At 43.8% G+C, this 16,223-nt stretch overlaps 1 protein-coding gene across 1 annotated transcript in view; it reads right to left on the minus strand.

Moving 5' to 3' along the window:
• PELI2 (pellino E3 ubiquitin protein ligase family member 2) overlaps positions 1-16,223 on the minus strand; it is a 160,608-nt gene that overhangs the window by 30,903 nt on the left and 113,482 nt on the right. The window contains exon 3 of the mRNA XM_019518420.1: positions 3,555-3,656. Within this exon, the coding sequence (XP_019373965.1) occupies positions 3,555-3,656 (102 nt within the window). The remainder of the gene's footprint in view (positions 1-3,554; positions 3,657-16,223) is intronic.

Raw genomic sequence — 16,223 nt, forward strand, 5'->3', positions numbered from 1 at the left:
AATTAGGCCTGTGTGAAGTGACTAGTATTTGCTTCGGATTTGGATTCAGCTGATTCGGGGGACAGTGTTCTATTTAGTGATTCGAATCAGTGTGCCGAATCGATTTGGCTAAATCTGATTTGGAGATTTGGCGACCACTGAATCGGCCCCATCCCCGCCCACTCTCCCAGCTGGGCAGCACCTGTCCCTGCCCCCTCCCTCACTGCAGGGGGTGTTGATCTGTTCCCCCCACCCACCCCTTCCCTCTCCCTCACCTTCCACCACAACAGACTTACTAGTTGCACGCAGCTATATCAGAAATCGGATCTGTATCGGCCAACATGTCTCCTTAAAAATTGGCTATCGGTAGGCCCCCAAAATCTTTGTCGGTGTACCACTATTTTCCAGTGTATACTCCTAAATTCTATAAAGCAGGGCAAAGCAGACACTTCGGACCACAGCTATGGAAGGTTTCCAATCAAATGGCTTTACCAAGATCAGGTAAGGAATGCTCATAGCCTATCTGTGTCATAAGACAGACATAGTCACCAAAAGTTAATTAATTAATAAATAAGTTTCAAGGCTCCAGCAAGCAAGACGATTCCTTGGCAGAGTTCCAAGTATTTTTTGCTCTATCATGGACGGCAAAACCCATTCAAAGTCACCTATGTAGTAAATCTGAAATCTGAGTATTGCTCTTACTACTTTTCCAACTTTGTTGGGGCAGTAAGGAAAAGCCTCCTCGACCCGCCACCCCAGCTCCCTGTTTGCTCCCTATCTGCCTTGGCTCTCCTGGCCTCCAGGTTTACCAACAATAAACACAAGAGCCCTGTTTCTGCATTTATGCTATTAAGGAATTTCAAGTTTGTCTCTGCAGCACAAATCAGCAGCAGTGCAGAATACGAGGACCCCTCATGTTTCCTTTCAGAAGTCCAACTGCATCAATTCTCATTCTAGCTCCTGGGATGGCTGGAGAGAGGACAGATTTCTTCATGGACCTTTGACTGATCTCCCTTCTCCTGCAAGGGCAGTAAGTTCCAGCTTACCAAATTCAGCTTCTCAAGACTCTTCATACATAAGATGACACATTACGGTAGTGAGGAAATAAGAGCAGAAGTCTACCCTTGATCTCCCTCTTTGCAGACCTGCATGCCAGGATTCAGGACAGTGTGTGGCAGGGCCTGATCTGGCATGCTGGCAGTGGGGCAGTGGAATCTGACCCAACACGTTGGTGCTGAGGGCCAATCTGGCACACTGGTGCTGGGCCACGTGGCGGGGCCCAGTCCAGCACACCAACACCAGGGCTGTGTTAGGTCCAACCCTGCACACTAGCTCCAGGACTGTGCACCAAGTCCAGGATCACATGCTGGCTTTGGGGTTATGTGCAGAGTTAGACCTGGTGCACTGAGTCCAGCCATGGACCAACCCCCTACACTGTCCCAACCTAGCATGTGGTAGTGGAGGGTAGTTTCCTTATGGACCCAGATATTTGACAGCGGGGAGGATGGAGGTGGAGCCACGGTAGTGTTTATTGCTGTGACTCCCAGAGCCGTGGCAATTTATGCTGCCACTGTTCTGTCTCCCAAAATCTCCAGACCTGTGGGGAACCCTTTTCTGTGCATATAATGCACATCCCAGTTTTCCTCTGGTGATTTTGCGTTATATGCAAGAAAATACAGTACTTAGCTGGTGCTCATTACTATTATATCTGAGCACTCAGAGTCTTTAGTGTATTTATCTCTACAATAGCACAATGCTGTTACCCTCTCAGTGGCTCAGTTACCCCAAGTGGGTAACTGAGCCACTGAGAGATTAATTTGCCCAAGGTCACAGAGGAGACTGTAGCTGAGCAAGGACTTGGCACGAGTTCTCAAGCTAGCACACAAACAACTGGACCATCTTATCTTTCTCATTTTTTGGATTTCAAGAATTGTTTCAAGAATTGAGGACACCTTTGTTCCCTCTTGGCTCTGGACAGATTCAGAGAGGCTCTAGTGATCTAAGTCTGGGGTGCTCAACCCCTGGCCTGTGTAGCCTTGTGATCCAGCCTACAGGGCCTCCCAAGGGTCCAGAAATTTGGAGGTGGTGCAGCAGTTGCAACTAATGCTGCCACAATTTTCCTTCAGCAAATCTCCAAGCCCCAGAGAACAAATATCATGGCCCCATGCATGGGATCTGGCTGGCATACACAAGACAGAGGTTTTTAAAGGTGTTGCACAATATTAACACCGCTAGGCATGCAAACACCTACCCAAGATTCACAAGATAAATGCAGAGATTTCAAAGAGGAAAATATAAATATTCTGCTCTGTTGTGGCCTGAGTTCTTTGCAGAAGAACTGTTCTATTATTTTTCTGTAGTCAAAGATGAAGCAAAAGCTACAAGCTGCCATATTTCAAAGGATACCTTGAGTATCCTTAACAAGGAGAGCCTTAAGTCTAAAAAGTTTGAGCACCACTGATCTGTTATCGAGCTATTGAGAAAATCCAGTTTTGTTTGCAAAAGGTTTACCGTGGAAATGCAAAGTAAACACTTAAAAGACTGGAACGTAAATACTACATGCTAACCTATAGCTTGGTTTCTAGATGAAAAAACTGGCACTAAGTATCCAAGTTAAATTTCCGTTTCATTAGTCATCTTAGAAAAGGCCATTCATCCATTCTCATCAACTCAAGATTCATGATGTTTGTTTGCTATGACAAAAGAAGCAAGACTATAGCACAGAAGAAAAATCACACTTCCATCAATCATCAAATGGACATAATAAGAATTCACGCACCACTAGGTCCCACTGGGAGACTTGTTCACACATGGGGGAAGAAAAGCAACTAAAGCAGAGCAGAGGATATTATCATTTGGGCAGTCATGTTCGCTGTTGGCAAAAGAACATGAAAAGAAATAACAGAAATGTTGAAGTTTTCAATGTACAGGCTGAACTGAAGGGATGCATTAATTCAAAGATGCTTTAATTAGAGATACCACTGATACATGAACGTGCAGCCTTGACAAGAAAAGACTACTAAGTTGGTCTTCTGAGCGCATGACCTTTACTATATACAAGATTTCCCTTCCTACGATTCATTGTGTATACCAGCATTAGATTAAAAAATAACCTACATTATAAAAACACTCCTGTCTGCAAAGTCAAATGCTCAAAAGTTAAGAAATGTCAGAATTAAAGTTGTTTGTAAAATCTCAACGCAGTTGTCTTGTGTGCAGGCTCTGCGATTCAACGTAAATCGTGACCACATACTGTTTTTGCACAGTACCCATGTCTTTGTCGGTGCACAGCTCCCATCTCCTGCTCCCTGTTCCATTCCCCTCCCTTTCCCCACCATCCTGGGCCGCTCTCTGTTTTCTCCCCTTCATTCCTTTCTGTGCCCTGCTCCTTAATCACTCCAGTGCTATTGCAAGGCCTCTCTACTAGGCTTCTGCATTTAACCAAATGCATCAGGTGCTTCATTTCAGTGCCATTTCCACATTCTACTATAGTATTTTCTAAGGAATTAAATACCCACCAGCTTTGTTTAACAGATACTGGCTCAGCTCAAAACCAAAGAAAAAAAAGGTCTTACCTGAAACATATCTGTATCTTTATCATGTGTATACTCTACTACAACCGTCTGGTTTCTGGATAATGTGTAAGAGATACTGTGCTGACCTTTACAGCTGATGGCCTGTTGAATAAGAAAAAAAAATCACTATACATAAGTTTACACACAAATATCAAACTCACTTCACTATACAAATACTTTTGACAATAATCAGAAAAAAGGAGCTGTGTAATGCAGATGTATAATGAGAGCAAATACATATGCAAAATATGACCTCTTACAATGGCTTTTTGGTTCAAGTACCATTTGCTTATTAAATCTTTTAGGACGATGAGAGTATCTCCCAGTTCAGTAATTTAAAGCCAATGCATCATTTTGTCTTTAATTCTAAAATTAGTAATTCTCCCATGAATCCTGCACACGTTTCTCTCTTCCCACCCTCCTCGGCATATAAATCATCTATTTCCAGTTAAAAAACTTCAGCCCTTCTACTCAATTTGTCTAAGGTTTTATTTTTTTTTTTCCAATTCATCAGATATCCTCTAGGTGATTAATACAGAGTTTACTTACATCAGTGATTCATTGTGTAAAGTTTCGAGTGGTAACTCATTCCAAACATAATTCTTTTTAAATATTCTACGCACAACATAATATCATACCACAGACATTTTTCTTTCAGAAATATATTTTATCAGGTAAGAAGAAAAAAGGTCATCTTGATTTACCTTTTATAATTTTTTCTAAGCAAAATCTCATGGAAATACTTGGCTCCTACCCAGCATTTCTCAGCCTCCTCTACTAAGGCTCTACTAAGAGGTTAATTAAACACATCCCCAGTTAGAAAAACCAGAACAAAGTGACATTGCCCTAGGTTGCAAAGCCACTCAATGACAGTGCAGCTCTGTTTCCTAAACTAGTTCCTGATACTACCTTCAGTCACACAAGACCTTTAGAATCTAATAATTAAATCTTTAAAAAAAAGAGCCAAAATAATTTCAGAAAAATCCTAGTTCTTTAGTCTTTAGAAGGAGTGGAAGCAATTTGACTGAAGTTATTGATTCTACAAAAAATAAATAATTTTAGTGGTCTCAGGAGCTATTCAGCATGTAGAATCGCCTCTAAAAAGAGCTGCTGTAACACAAAGTACATGTAATAATGGGAGTTTAAGTACTTCCAAAGAGCTCCAAATCCAAAGCTTTGACAACACTACAGGGTGACACCACATGCAATTATATCTACTGATTCTATCGTAGTGGTATTTTTCCCTTTGTCGCTCTTGATCTAAAAATTACAAGTATCCAACATGGAAAGGGACGAGTAAATTGAGCAACTCCAATCTACTCTGCTTAATTGCTTCAGACCATTTTTAGTCACTTTACTTCTCTGAGACATTCTAACTGATCTCAAAGCCACAGATTATCTGGTTAAGTGAATCAGAGAAAACTCTCTTGAATGTTATGGCAAGGACTGAAACACCTATAAAAACAAGGAACGTACGTGCAATGATCACTGATAAATGGATGGACCCTATATTTCTCATTAGATTTATGTGACCTATCCTACAGACTTTTACCAGCTATAATACTACACCATAAACTATAAAAGTGCAAGACATCTGTTCCTTCATCCTTAGGGACCTACTGAATTTGCAACAGAAGGGGGCTACATGGCAGTGCCTTTAATCTTGCAAGTTCCTGTGTGCTCCCCACCCCCGCTGCCATTGATTGGTGAAGGGGCCCCATTGCTTGCTCCTGACTAGGCAGGGAGGCAAAAACCATGGTTTTAAATGTGGCACCATTTCTGCCTTTTGGCCACTCAGCAACAAGAAGTGGGGCTGCCAGATGCCCTCTGCCAATCGGTGGCAGGAGGCAAAAATGGTACAATATTTAAAAACTGCGGTTTTCGTTGCCCCGCCCATTCCGAGCAAGCCGTGGGGCCCCTCTGATACCATGCTCCCTGCAGGGTGCTGTACTCCCACTCAGACACCAGGTGGCACTGTTCTGCTCTCTAGCCTTCAACATCCAGCCTTGGTCAGGGACAGAGCTTCAATTAAGCTCTGAGGTGCTCAGTTTTTTGTTTTACTGAGGCCTCTTTTTTTCTTAATGAACTTTATGGATATATATTTTTAGCCTCTTTCACTGACCACCCACAAATTTACAGACAGTTGGCTACCCTAGATTCTGCCCTGTCAGAGTTAAATGGGTACCTTTATATAGTTCTCTATGTACTGCAAGAGAAAAGTCTTGTGAGCTCTTAGCCTAGACAGTTGAAGTAGTCTAACATTTTTACACTATGCTAGCTCACTGCTTTCAGCATAACAAATGCTTTCTATTTTCATAACCGTACCTGTAAAAATCCATAGCATGGTACGTGAACTAGACTGCATAAATCAAAGACTTTGGAATTCATAAGTTTGATTGATTATTGTTAGATTGAGCATGACCAATTCATTTCCCGCAAAATTAGATTAGGACATTTCTATAAGTTATTTTTATTTTCACTATACCAACCACTAGACTATAGAGTCCAGCTTTCATTATTGATGAGCAATCTAATGTGACCTGAAAATAAATTCTCAAAATGCACGGCACTGATATTGGCTCCCTTATTAATTTTACTACATCCAAATTAGTCTGATACCATACACCAGGAGTGCCAAACTCATCTGGCCTCACTGGCTGGATAAGTAGTGTGGGGCTTGTCTGGACTGGGTCCATGGATCCCCCTTCCACACTTCCCCTTCCCCAACATACCTGATCAGGCAGCTGCTCCAGCTGGTCTGGGACCTGCACTACATGTGGCATGGATCCATGAGTGGCTGGATCTGGCCAGAGTGGCAGCCGCCATGCACACAGCGGGGCAGGAGCACTCATATGAGCCCAAATGACTCTCAACTGAATGAAACAGGTACTTGCAGATCCACTCCTGTTCCCTGGTTGTCTGCTCTATCGCATATCCTTCCTCCTGATCTTTGATGTAAACAGGCTACTTTAAAAGTCTACAAAAAACTGCTTACATTCAATCTGCTAACAATTTTTGAGGAACTTAATGATCCCCCTGCAAGTCAACGAGGCCATTTCAAAGGCAGGAAAAGAGCTGAATGACGAAAATTTTAACATCAAGAAAAAATGGACCCAGCAATAGAACAAAATTGACATAAATTTAACAAATTACTTATCACAGACCCCACATCTAAATCCCTGGCTCTGCTTTACCAAGCTGGACAACACTGAACAGGGTTCATACACGACAAGATAGATGCAACTACCTACTACATAAATGGAATTTTATTAAAGACCCCACGTGTGAGTGCGGCAAATTCCAAACTATAGCACATATTATGGAGGAGTGCCCTATTTATCATTTTACTGGTTGCACTGAAGACCCACACCAGGCTACTGACGATGCTTTATCATAGATATCAAATCTAAAACTGGAACTCTAGCCATTGTTTATAGATTGCTTATAGGTTGTTCTGTCATTCGGTTGCTGTATTCCATACAATTGCCAAATGTTGTCAAATTTGTGTTACTTGAATAAATTAGTCCTGTACTAAGATTATGTATTTTAAAGCAGATGTTCTTTTCCTAGTCTGATATACCTGTGGCCCCCCTCTCACAACTTCCATTGAAAAGCTGCTTTTAAATAATGTCAAATGTAGGATTTCATTTCCCAGTATTTTATAATCTTTCAAAGCACTTAGATCATTCTGAAATTATACAAGATGACAAGTTTTTCGGAGTCTATTCGGCACAGACAGCTGCTCCAATTCAAAGAGATTTCACATGCATTTTGCTGCTCATCTTACAAAGAAATTGGCCACTAGCAATTGTCAAATTGGAAAGTCAAAGAACCACGGGAAAAATTTGATAGCACTCCAGTGCATCAGTTATTGTACAAACACAAAAAAGGCCATCATTGGCAATCCCTCGCAGTTGAGGATGATAGTCTTCCATGACTGCTTTTATCTATGGGTCTGAAGATGGCTGATGAGGCTGATCCGTGATTGACAGACTCTGCTGCAACTTGGGCATGTGTTTCTGTGAGGGGTGGGTAGCCCAGGATTCTGGATTCAGTTTGTTACACACTGTTTCTGCTGCTCCTGTTTTTCCATTTCCTGTCGTTGTCGTAAGATTTCAAAGTACCGAGATCTTTGCAGCAGACTCTTCCTCCATTTGGGGTGGTCCTGGGCCACAGTCTCCCACGAGTTGACACTGAAGTTTCATTTTCCGTACGCTGGCCTTGAGGACATTCCTAAAGTGCTTTCTGTGCCCTCCTCTTGAGCGTACACCTTGACTGACCTGGGAAAACAAAACTTGCTTTGGGTGTCTGGAGTCAGACATGGCCCAGCGAAGTTGATGTCAGATGACCATCACCTCAATGTTAGTGGTGTTTGTTTGCAAGAGGACACTAGTGTTGGTGCATCTGTCTTCCCACTGGATTTGAAACACATTCCACAGGCAGCGTTGCTGGTACTTCTCCAGTGATTTGAGATGTCTCCTGTACATTGTTCATAACACTGTACGGGAATGTGCGGGATCATGACTGCTCGATAAGCCATAAGTTTGGTTTCAGATCTGATGTTATGATATTTGAACACTCATTTCCTCAGGTGTCTGAAGGCTGCCTGTGCACTTTTAAGGCGAGGTTGGCTTTTTTCATAAACGTCAGCCTTCTGCGAAAGATGGCTTCGACGGTATGGGAAATGCCTTCTGCAAAGAATGTGATCCAAGGAAGGACACAGTAGGAGAAAGGGAGAAAAGTCCCAGGGAAATAAGACCGGTCCAGTAGTGACTTGTCATGACCAAGTTTTACTGGCACAATTTAAAAGGGTTACACAATTATGACAACACAGCCAAGCCCGAAACCTTCAAAACAGCCCACCAGGTCACAGAGCTGACCTATAATTGAAAAGTTGAAGGTGCTTTTCACATATTGATTAGTGTTATTTGGGTTTGAGCATCTGAGGTTTTACACTTTCAGCCTTTTCTTTGAAACCATGACAGCTACACACTTTTCTTGAACAAAAGTTGTCACATACTGACATCACTCCAAGAACAAAAGCTTCAGGGGGGAAAAAGAGCAAATCAAAACATATGCGTTACAATTGCAAGAATCTGCAACCCTCCTAATTCTCCATCCAGAAACTAATGCAGACTGACCCCCTATCTTCTAGATTGTGTGCACCTCTATCTGAACAGTCTAGCCTGCAAACCTTAAGCCTTTTCCTCCAATGCTGCCAAGAGCCACTGGGACTACACCGTACATCTGATTCCAGACTGCCGTAACCCAAGCAGAAATGAGAGCTAGCCAAAAGATGTGCTGTTGTACGTGCTTTGCTGCATCTCAAAGCTGTATTCTCCCATTTGTCTTTTGTGTGCGCTTCAGTTACTCTTCACTGGACAAGCATAGTCTGCAATGACTAGCGCAGGATTACTTGCATCAGCTTATGGTGCGATGCAAGGAGGTGGATCTGCATCAACACGAGTCACAGCCCCCCCCCCCTTTTTTTTTAATAACACGTTGTTCAAGTAGAGTAGAGGAACAGTTGAGGTCTATGAAGATTTTTATCACCTCAGTGCACAACCAAAAAGAGAGAAAAGAGCAGTCCACGCATCAGACAGCATCCTTAGGAGAAGGGTCACGGTGCTAACATCTGGCTGGCAATTCTGAGGGGGTGCAAGTCCCACCTTGCCCCTCCCCTCTGCCCCCCTCCCTCCTGCCTTGCCCTGCCGTCTTCCGGTTCCTGCTGGGGCATTGCATGGCTTCCCCTCCCTGCCAGACTGTGCCCAGCACTGTGCAAAATGATAACTGGTAAGCTAACCGGTTATCACTGGGCGTACCAATTAAACAACTAAGCATGTAACCTTTTAGATCCTCATTCATCTCTATGAAGCTCTCCTTGAGCTCCCAAAGCTAACTCTAGCCCCTACTACGGCACAGCAGTTTTCAAGGTAGTCCTGGGATGCACATATTTTAAAGAAAGTTAAATAGGGGCTCCCTGTTAGGAAATCTACTGCAGAAGCCCTCTGAACATGCACAACTGACTTCATCCTAGTTCCCAGGGAGGTGGTGGTAGCATCACCACTACATCTAGCTTCATTTTTTAAATTCCTACTGTTACTTGAAATGGGAGACCTGTCACTGCTGTTACTCACTCCCTAATGTGTCCTTTTCCATCTTTCGCCCCTCTCTCTACCTCCTGGACTGAGCAGGCAAGGAGAGGGGCACAGGTACAGAACAGTTAAAGTACTTCACACAAGCTGTAGTGGCAAGAGGTCTTGCTCTGGACTTGCATCAAAGGCCATCCCTAATGCACTATACCCAGAAGCCTGGTAATTTGGGCCAAAGAGTCAAGATGTGACCTGACTGTACTCTCTTGCATGCAGCTAGCTTCACCATCTTTCCAGCCTCCTGGGCTCTGAGCTTAGGCAGCCAAGACTTTTTGCAGTATGGCCGGCCATGACCGAAGAGTGACCTAAGGGCATCTGGTGCTCAAAAGCTCATCCGAGAATTCAACTATGCACTTGTTCTAACAAAAGAGACTAGCCACACAAATCCTGCGTCTTGGACCCAACCCAAACGGATTGATAAAAGCAATGCTTTAAATGGGTCAATGCTGGGTCAGGTCTCAAAAGGGGTTAAGAGCCTGTGCTGTGTTCCTCTCCCTCAGCAGAGCCAACCCCGAAGACAAAGCTGCAATTTCTTTTCCTTCCTCTTTTGTTTGTGTTGTTTCAAAGGAAACAGGATCAGATTAACAGCCGCAGCTCCTTTCAACTAAACATGTTCTCTTTCCCCAAAAGGGACAGTCATTACCATATTTACCACTATTTAAAATACTCACAAACAAGGTTTTCTTTCCCCTTTCTAAAAATTCCCCATAGCTAGAGGACATGGGGATAAACAAGGCTTATATTTTAATGGCCTTAAACGTGTGATAGAAAGCATGTGTCCTTTGCTCTTGTGTTTTCAAAGAGGCACAGGAACTTTTTTTTTCTTCTGCCCCTCTTTTTCCATGGGACAACAATTCACTGAAAATAATTAAACTGAATGGTATGACACCACAATATGCAGATTGGATTAGTTATGGCAGAAATTTGACATGTATTATTAAAAAAAAAAGGAAGGTAACATTTTGTTTGATGACGGCATCCTGTTTGGTTAGTGTCAAACTTGCACCAAACTAGGGTCACGTATTACAAGCACGTTTTCTCATTTGCTCAACATATCTAAGCTTGAAATGATCAATGAGTTGCTGCTGTTTGCTTTTCTTTTATCACATGTAGTGTCCAGCTCCAGAAGAGATGAGGAATATGTAGCATGGTTACAACACAGCCCCTGGCCAAATACTTCGTTTACCTTGTATTTAATTTATGCTACTTTCCATGACAAAAAATATAACAGCTGAATACGCAGGATGACTTCACGGGTTTCTGGAACAGCAGCTCTTTAACTAGAAGTTTTCCTCTCGGGGCAAAGCTTTTCAGTTATATGGCCAGTTACCTCAAACCACCCAGGTGCTCTTCAGACTGCTAACAAACACTTTGGCTTACAGCAGAGGCCAAATCCTGCTCCACACTCAAATTTTCAGGGGGTTTTCAGCTACACTCCAGATCGACAGCGTATCTGGAATAAACTTAAAATAATTCTCCCAAGTAGGCAATGGATGCTGGATACCAGGTGAGATGATGCCAAGTGGGTGATGTTCACCTAGGTCACCTGAGCCACAGTCTGAAAGCCAAATATGATTTTCATAGGCTTGGAGCATGGCCAAGCTTGGGCAGAATGTCACACTGAGAACAAAAGGCTCATCCCTAGCAGGAGGGTGATGTCCCTGCCATATTTCAGGTGTCTTCTCTAGAGGATGAAGCCTCCAGACGCTTGATCGTGAAATACATTAAAAGGCAACATAGGTGTAATGTTTTTTTAACCTTCCTCTCTCAAGCTGCTCTCTTACTTTCAACAACTACAAAAAATCAGCCTGCAGCAGACATCTGCTATGGGAAGTTTCAAAGTCTGGCAGATTTACAAGCAATTGAAATCAGGATCTTAAAATGAAGTGTCAGGTGACCTACACTTAGTAGAGTTGCCTATAAATTTTAGTGCTGTTTAGAAGTGTATGCTGCATGCCAAGTGATGATCCTCTAAAAACACCCACAAAAAAAACAACCCATGCCAGTCTTTGGCAGCACAAAACACAGCAGTAATGGAGGCTTTGTTATTTAAATCAAGCACAAAACATCCAGCTCTCCTTTGGATCATGAGCACAGGTTATTTGAAGTCTCACTGACATTATGGAGCTGAACACACTCCTGCTCGATGGTCAGCCTATATTTTCTGCTTTCATCCAACCAGAACCCAATGAGCAAGGGTGTAATCAAGTCTCCAGACCTGTACAGAGTAGAACTCATCTTTTGGTCTTCAGGCCCTCACAAGGAAGTCAGCATTTTTTCAAGTTTCAGAGAAGTGACATCTTTTTTTGTAGCCTCATTCACACCACCCAGACTCCTCCCCAAGGCTTAGTGCAGATGCCTTCAGATGGTTTATACCCTCTCCACTGCATCTCCCAGTAGCCAAACAAGCAAAGCAGCCCCCACTTCAGTTTGCTGCTGGGAACGGGGCTAAGTTATTTTAACATTTGGATTAAGACAACTAATAATTTATGAAAACATTTCTCTTCTTGGCTGATGTCCAACTCTGACCGCCAGCTTGGAGCAGATTTCTAACAGTGGTGAGGGCAATGCCTTCAGCTGGCTAATGGCATTGAATATTGGGGTTTGAGTCTCCATGTATAATACACCCCGGGCACGTGCCCCCAGATCTGTGCGGGGTAAGAGCAGGCTGCCGCTGTGGGCTGGGATAGCACTAGGCTCTTTCTGGCGGGGGGGCTGGGCTGGGCTGCGCTCAGGGCAGGCAGCGGTGGCACTGGGAGGGGGAGGCTGCAGCCACCCCAAAATTTGCTGTAGCCCTCCCAGCACTGCTGCTGCCCGCCCCAGCCCCCCTGCCAGAAAGAACCTGGCACACCCCCAGCCCCAGCCTGCAGCGGCAGCACAGCCTTGCCCTGTGCGCAGATCAGGGGGCACGCACCCCCCCATGCCCTCCCGGGGTGCACGTAGGCAAGAACCGCACCCCCGCTCACCCTGCAGACAAGACATGGTTCTGTTACACGCTGTCCCAGCCATGCACTGCCTCCCTCTGCCCTACTCCCTCCCGCACCTCCAGAGCCTGCATCTGCTCCCCCTTCCCTCACAAGAGACTTTCCAGCCGGGCCCAGCAGCTCTCCACGCTGCTGCGCTGCACGCCTGACCACCTGCGTGCTGTGCTGCGGCTGCACGCGTGCATGGGACATTTATCAGCCACATTATCAGCCACACAACCGAAAAAAGCTGATTGCCAATACTGTCACTATTCCTTATATTGGTGCCGAACCAATATGGAACCAATGTATTGGTGTACCTCTAGTAATTTTTTCTCATTTGTTCTGCATACCCCTGACAACCCTTTTAAGCACCCCTAGTGGTACGTGTACCCCGGGTTGACAACCACTGTTCTAGAGTGATGCTAGACAAAGAGGAAGGAAGTTTTAGCAAGATCTCACTCGTTAGCTAGAAGTAAAATTGAGTATTCCCAGTATCTCACAGCCATTACACATAGACATTAGGGCTGGAAGGGACCTCAGAAGATCTTCGAGTCCAGCCCCCTGCCCCAGTGTCTACGAAATTAAAAATTAAAGTGGAAATTTTGTTCCTACAAAAGGCAAATCGCCAGAACTGAAGTTTTATCCTAATCAGAATAGCTTCTCGTGTCCAGTTAAAACTAAGAATTCCCTACCAATTAGTGACAGCTTTGTAACACGGCTCTTTTCAATCGTAAGCATGTTAACTTGCATCTACACAATAACTGTTTGAAATTTTACTCTGTATTAAAAGCCAACCAGCAGTTGGCCAGAATTACTTGCTCCTACGGCATTATGCTTCAACAGAGCTGAAATTTATATTGACCTCTCGTTGATATGGCCATCAAGTATAATTTGGTTGTAACCTTTAGCAAAAGAACATTGTCATGGAAACTTCATGAGCTTCATGTGCAAAGGAGTGAGGGAAAGGAAGAAGTGCTTATTGCAACCACAATCAGTTACAGCAGTTTAAAAAGAGGCTCCATCTCCTTCCTATTGAACCACATACCAAGTCTTCTCTCAATGCTCTAAGGCAGTGGGTTTCAACCTTTTTTCCTTTCCAGACCCCTAAAAAGTTCTGAACGGAGGTGCGGGCCCCTTTGGAAATTTCAAATAAAGGTGTGGACCCCTTTGAGTTATAAGTGTGAATATTCACACACTTTAGATTGATCACAGTTTTCTTTCGCAGACCCCTGAGACATAGTCTACAGACCCCCCAGGGTTTTAAACCTGTGGTTTTAGACCCCAGGGGTCAGCAAACCACAGGCTTAAAACCACTGTTTTAAGGAAAGCAGTAACAAGTGTGTGTTTAAGCTTAGCTTTACAACAAGACCTTTAAAGTTAAGGCCTTTCAGCAGACTATATACAGATTTTGTCTTCTAACCATTTATTTACAGCTTTAAATGTCCAGAAATATTTTCAGCACTAGATCAAAGTGTACATTAAAATTATATAGGCAAAAAAGTGCACAAACGCTAACTCCATCATCTACTGCAGAAATATTAACATAGTATACATCTACTTTCTAAAGCTAAAGGATATCAATACTCATCATGTAACAGAATCTAAAACAGATTCAAGATGTGATTTTTCCAGTCTCTGGGTTGTATCCAGCATTGCTCTAACTTGTAGCAGAGCTAAATTTAGACTAACTTTTCAGTCAAGGGAGAAATATGGCCAAAAAGGAGCTGAAACCAGTTTGACACGAGCATAATCATAACAATGCCGTATTCCTTCATAAGCAAGATTCATTTTGAAGTGATAAGCCAGTATACAGCTCTTGAGCTCAACACTGCTTTAAATAATCTGTTGATTTAAGCGGTACTGAGAGTGACGGCTCAACACCCAGCTGAACCCCTTCCTCAGTAAACTATGCAGAGTGCTCCCAGCAGGGCCCTACCCAGGTGCTGCTCCAGCACCATCAGCTGCTAGGAAATAAAATCAGAGTGACATGGCACGACCCTCTGCTGATGGACTTTGCACTAGCTCATGTCAGAAATTGGGGAGGCATGTAAAATTCACAGTACCCTGCACGTACAGTTAAATTCTGGATTGGCTGACTGGACCTCTGACAAGAGTGCTTCTCCTGACATTTTCTTCAGTTCTGTTGTACTTTTAGGAGTAGTTCTCCTTGGTTTTGCCTGCAAGCTGGTTGACGTGCCCATCACAGTAGGACCATGGACCGTGTTTTTGGGGAGAGAGGAAGGAAAGCATGCTGGAAAGTTAGCTTGTCAGCTTTATTTTGTACTACTTGTACCCGCTTTTGCCTTGTAGCACTTAGCTGGAAGAAGGAATTGATGCAAATCTGCCTTACGAAGCACATCAATTTCCTATTGCTCTGAAAACAGCAGGAATCAAACAGGAGGTGATTTTCCTGCTCCCGGTTACAAACTTCTTTCTGGCCAAACCTTGCTGCAAAAACAGTCTCAGGATTTCGCTTCTGGCCCATGTTACCAGTGCTCCTGTGGCCATAATCTGGTGTTTCCCTTCCACCTTCTCTTTCTGGTCACTTTCCTTTAACGAACAAGCACCTGTTAAGTGCTTTTCATGCCCTTCCCGGGTGGTGGTGGCAGGACGTCTTTGGGTCTGTGCAGGAGCGTTACTGTTTCTGACATTCTCTCCAAGTGCGGGGCAGCAGTTACACCCATCAGCTTCAGGGAGGCTTATCCGATTCAAAATACCCTATGCGAGTCTTCGGGTGCTACTCCAGTGAGCAGCTAACAGGGAGGGAATCCGATCTAGAATAATTTTGGTAGAGTTGTTAAATCATGAAACTAAAAGTAGCTTGTGTGCACAAGGCACGGACTAGTTGATGGTTAGTAGAAATAGACACTTCTAAAGAAGAGCAAAACAGAGAGGCAAGGGAAAGACTGCCTAGGGAAGTTGTGGGATCCCTCTCATTAGAGGTTTCAAGAAGTTCCATAAGCATCGGTCAAGGTAAAGAGCAATGGTTGGAAGCACACGTATGCACCCTTCCCCTCCGGCGGATAATGAGAAGAGCCTACTGCAGCCTAAACCAGTGGTCTCCAAACTTTTTTGATCACGCACCCCTATCAGTAAAAAATTTTTGAGCACACGCCCCCAATGTATGTATGTTTATATAAATATAAATGGGAGTTCTAATATTTTCTTCCCGCACCCCAATGGATCATCTTGCGCGCACCCCACTTTGGAGACCACTGGCCTAAACCACGTGGATGTTGGAGAGGACCACGTGTGGATGTGGGAGAGGACCACGCTCAGCAGCAGGCAAACAAAGGCAAGTTCTGCAACTGGTCCAAGTAAAATTAAAAGTACCTGGGCTAGGTATAGGGCACTGGTTCTCAACTTATTTGCCATAGTGGGCCACACTTGCAGCTTTCAATGTGTGATGTGGGCTGCACCCGCACAACTTGCTTCCTGGGTATCCATTTAAAAAAATGTTTTAATAAGATGTCACAAGGGCCGCAGCAGGGTGCTGACGGTGCCCCAGGTTGAGAACCACTAGTTTATGTAACAGATAGGGAAAGACTTCT

Source organism: Gavialis gangeticus, unplaced genomic scaffold (genome assembly GCF_001723915.1).
Source record: "Gavialis gangeticus isolate Ggan-Ray unplaced genomic scaffold, GavGan_comp1, whole genome shotgun sequence".
Lineage (NCBI taxonomy): Eukaryota > Metazoa > Chordata > Crocodylia > Gavialidae > Gavialis > Gavialis gangeticus.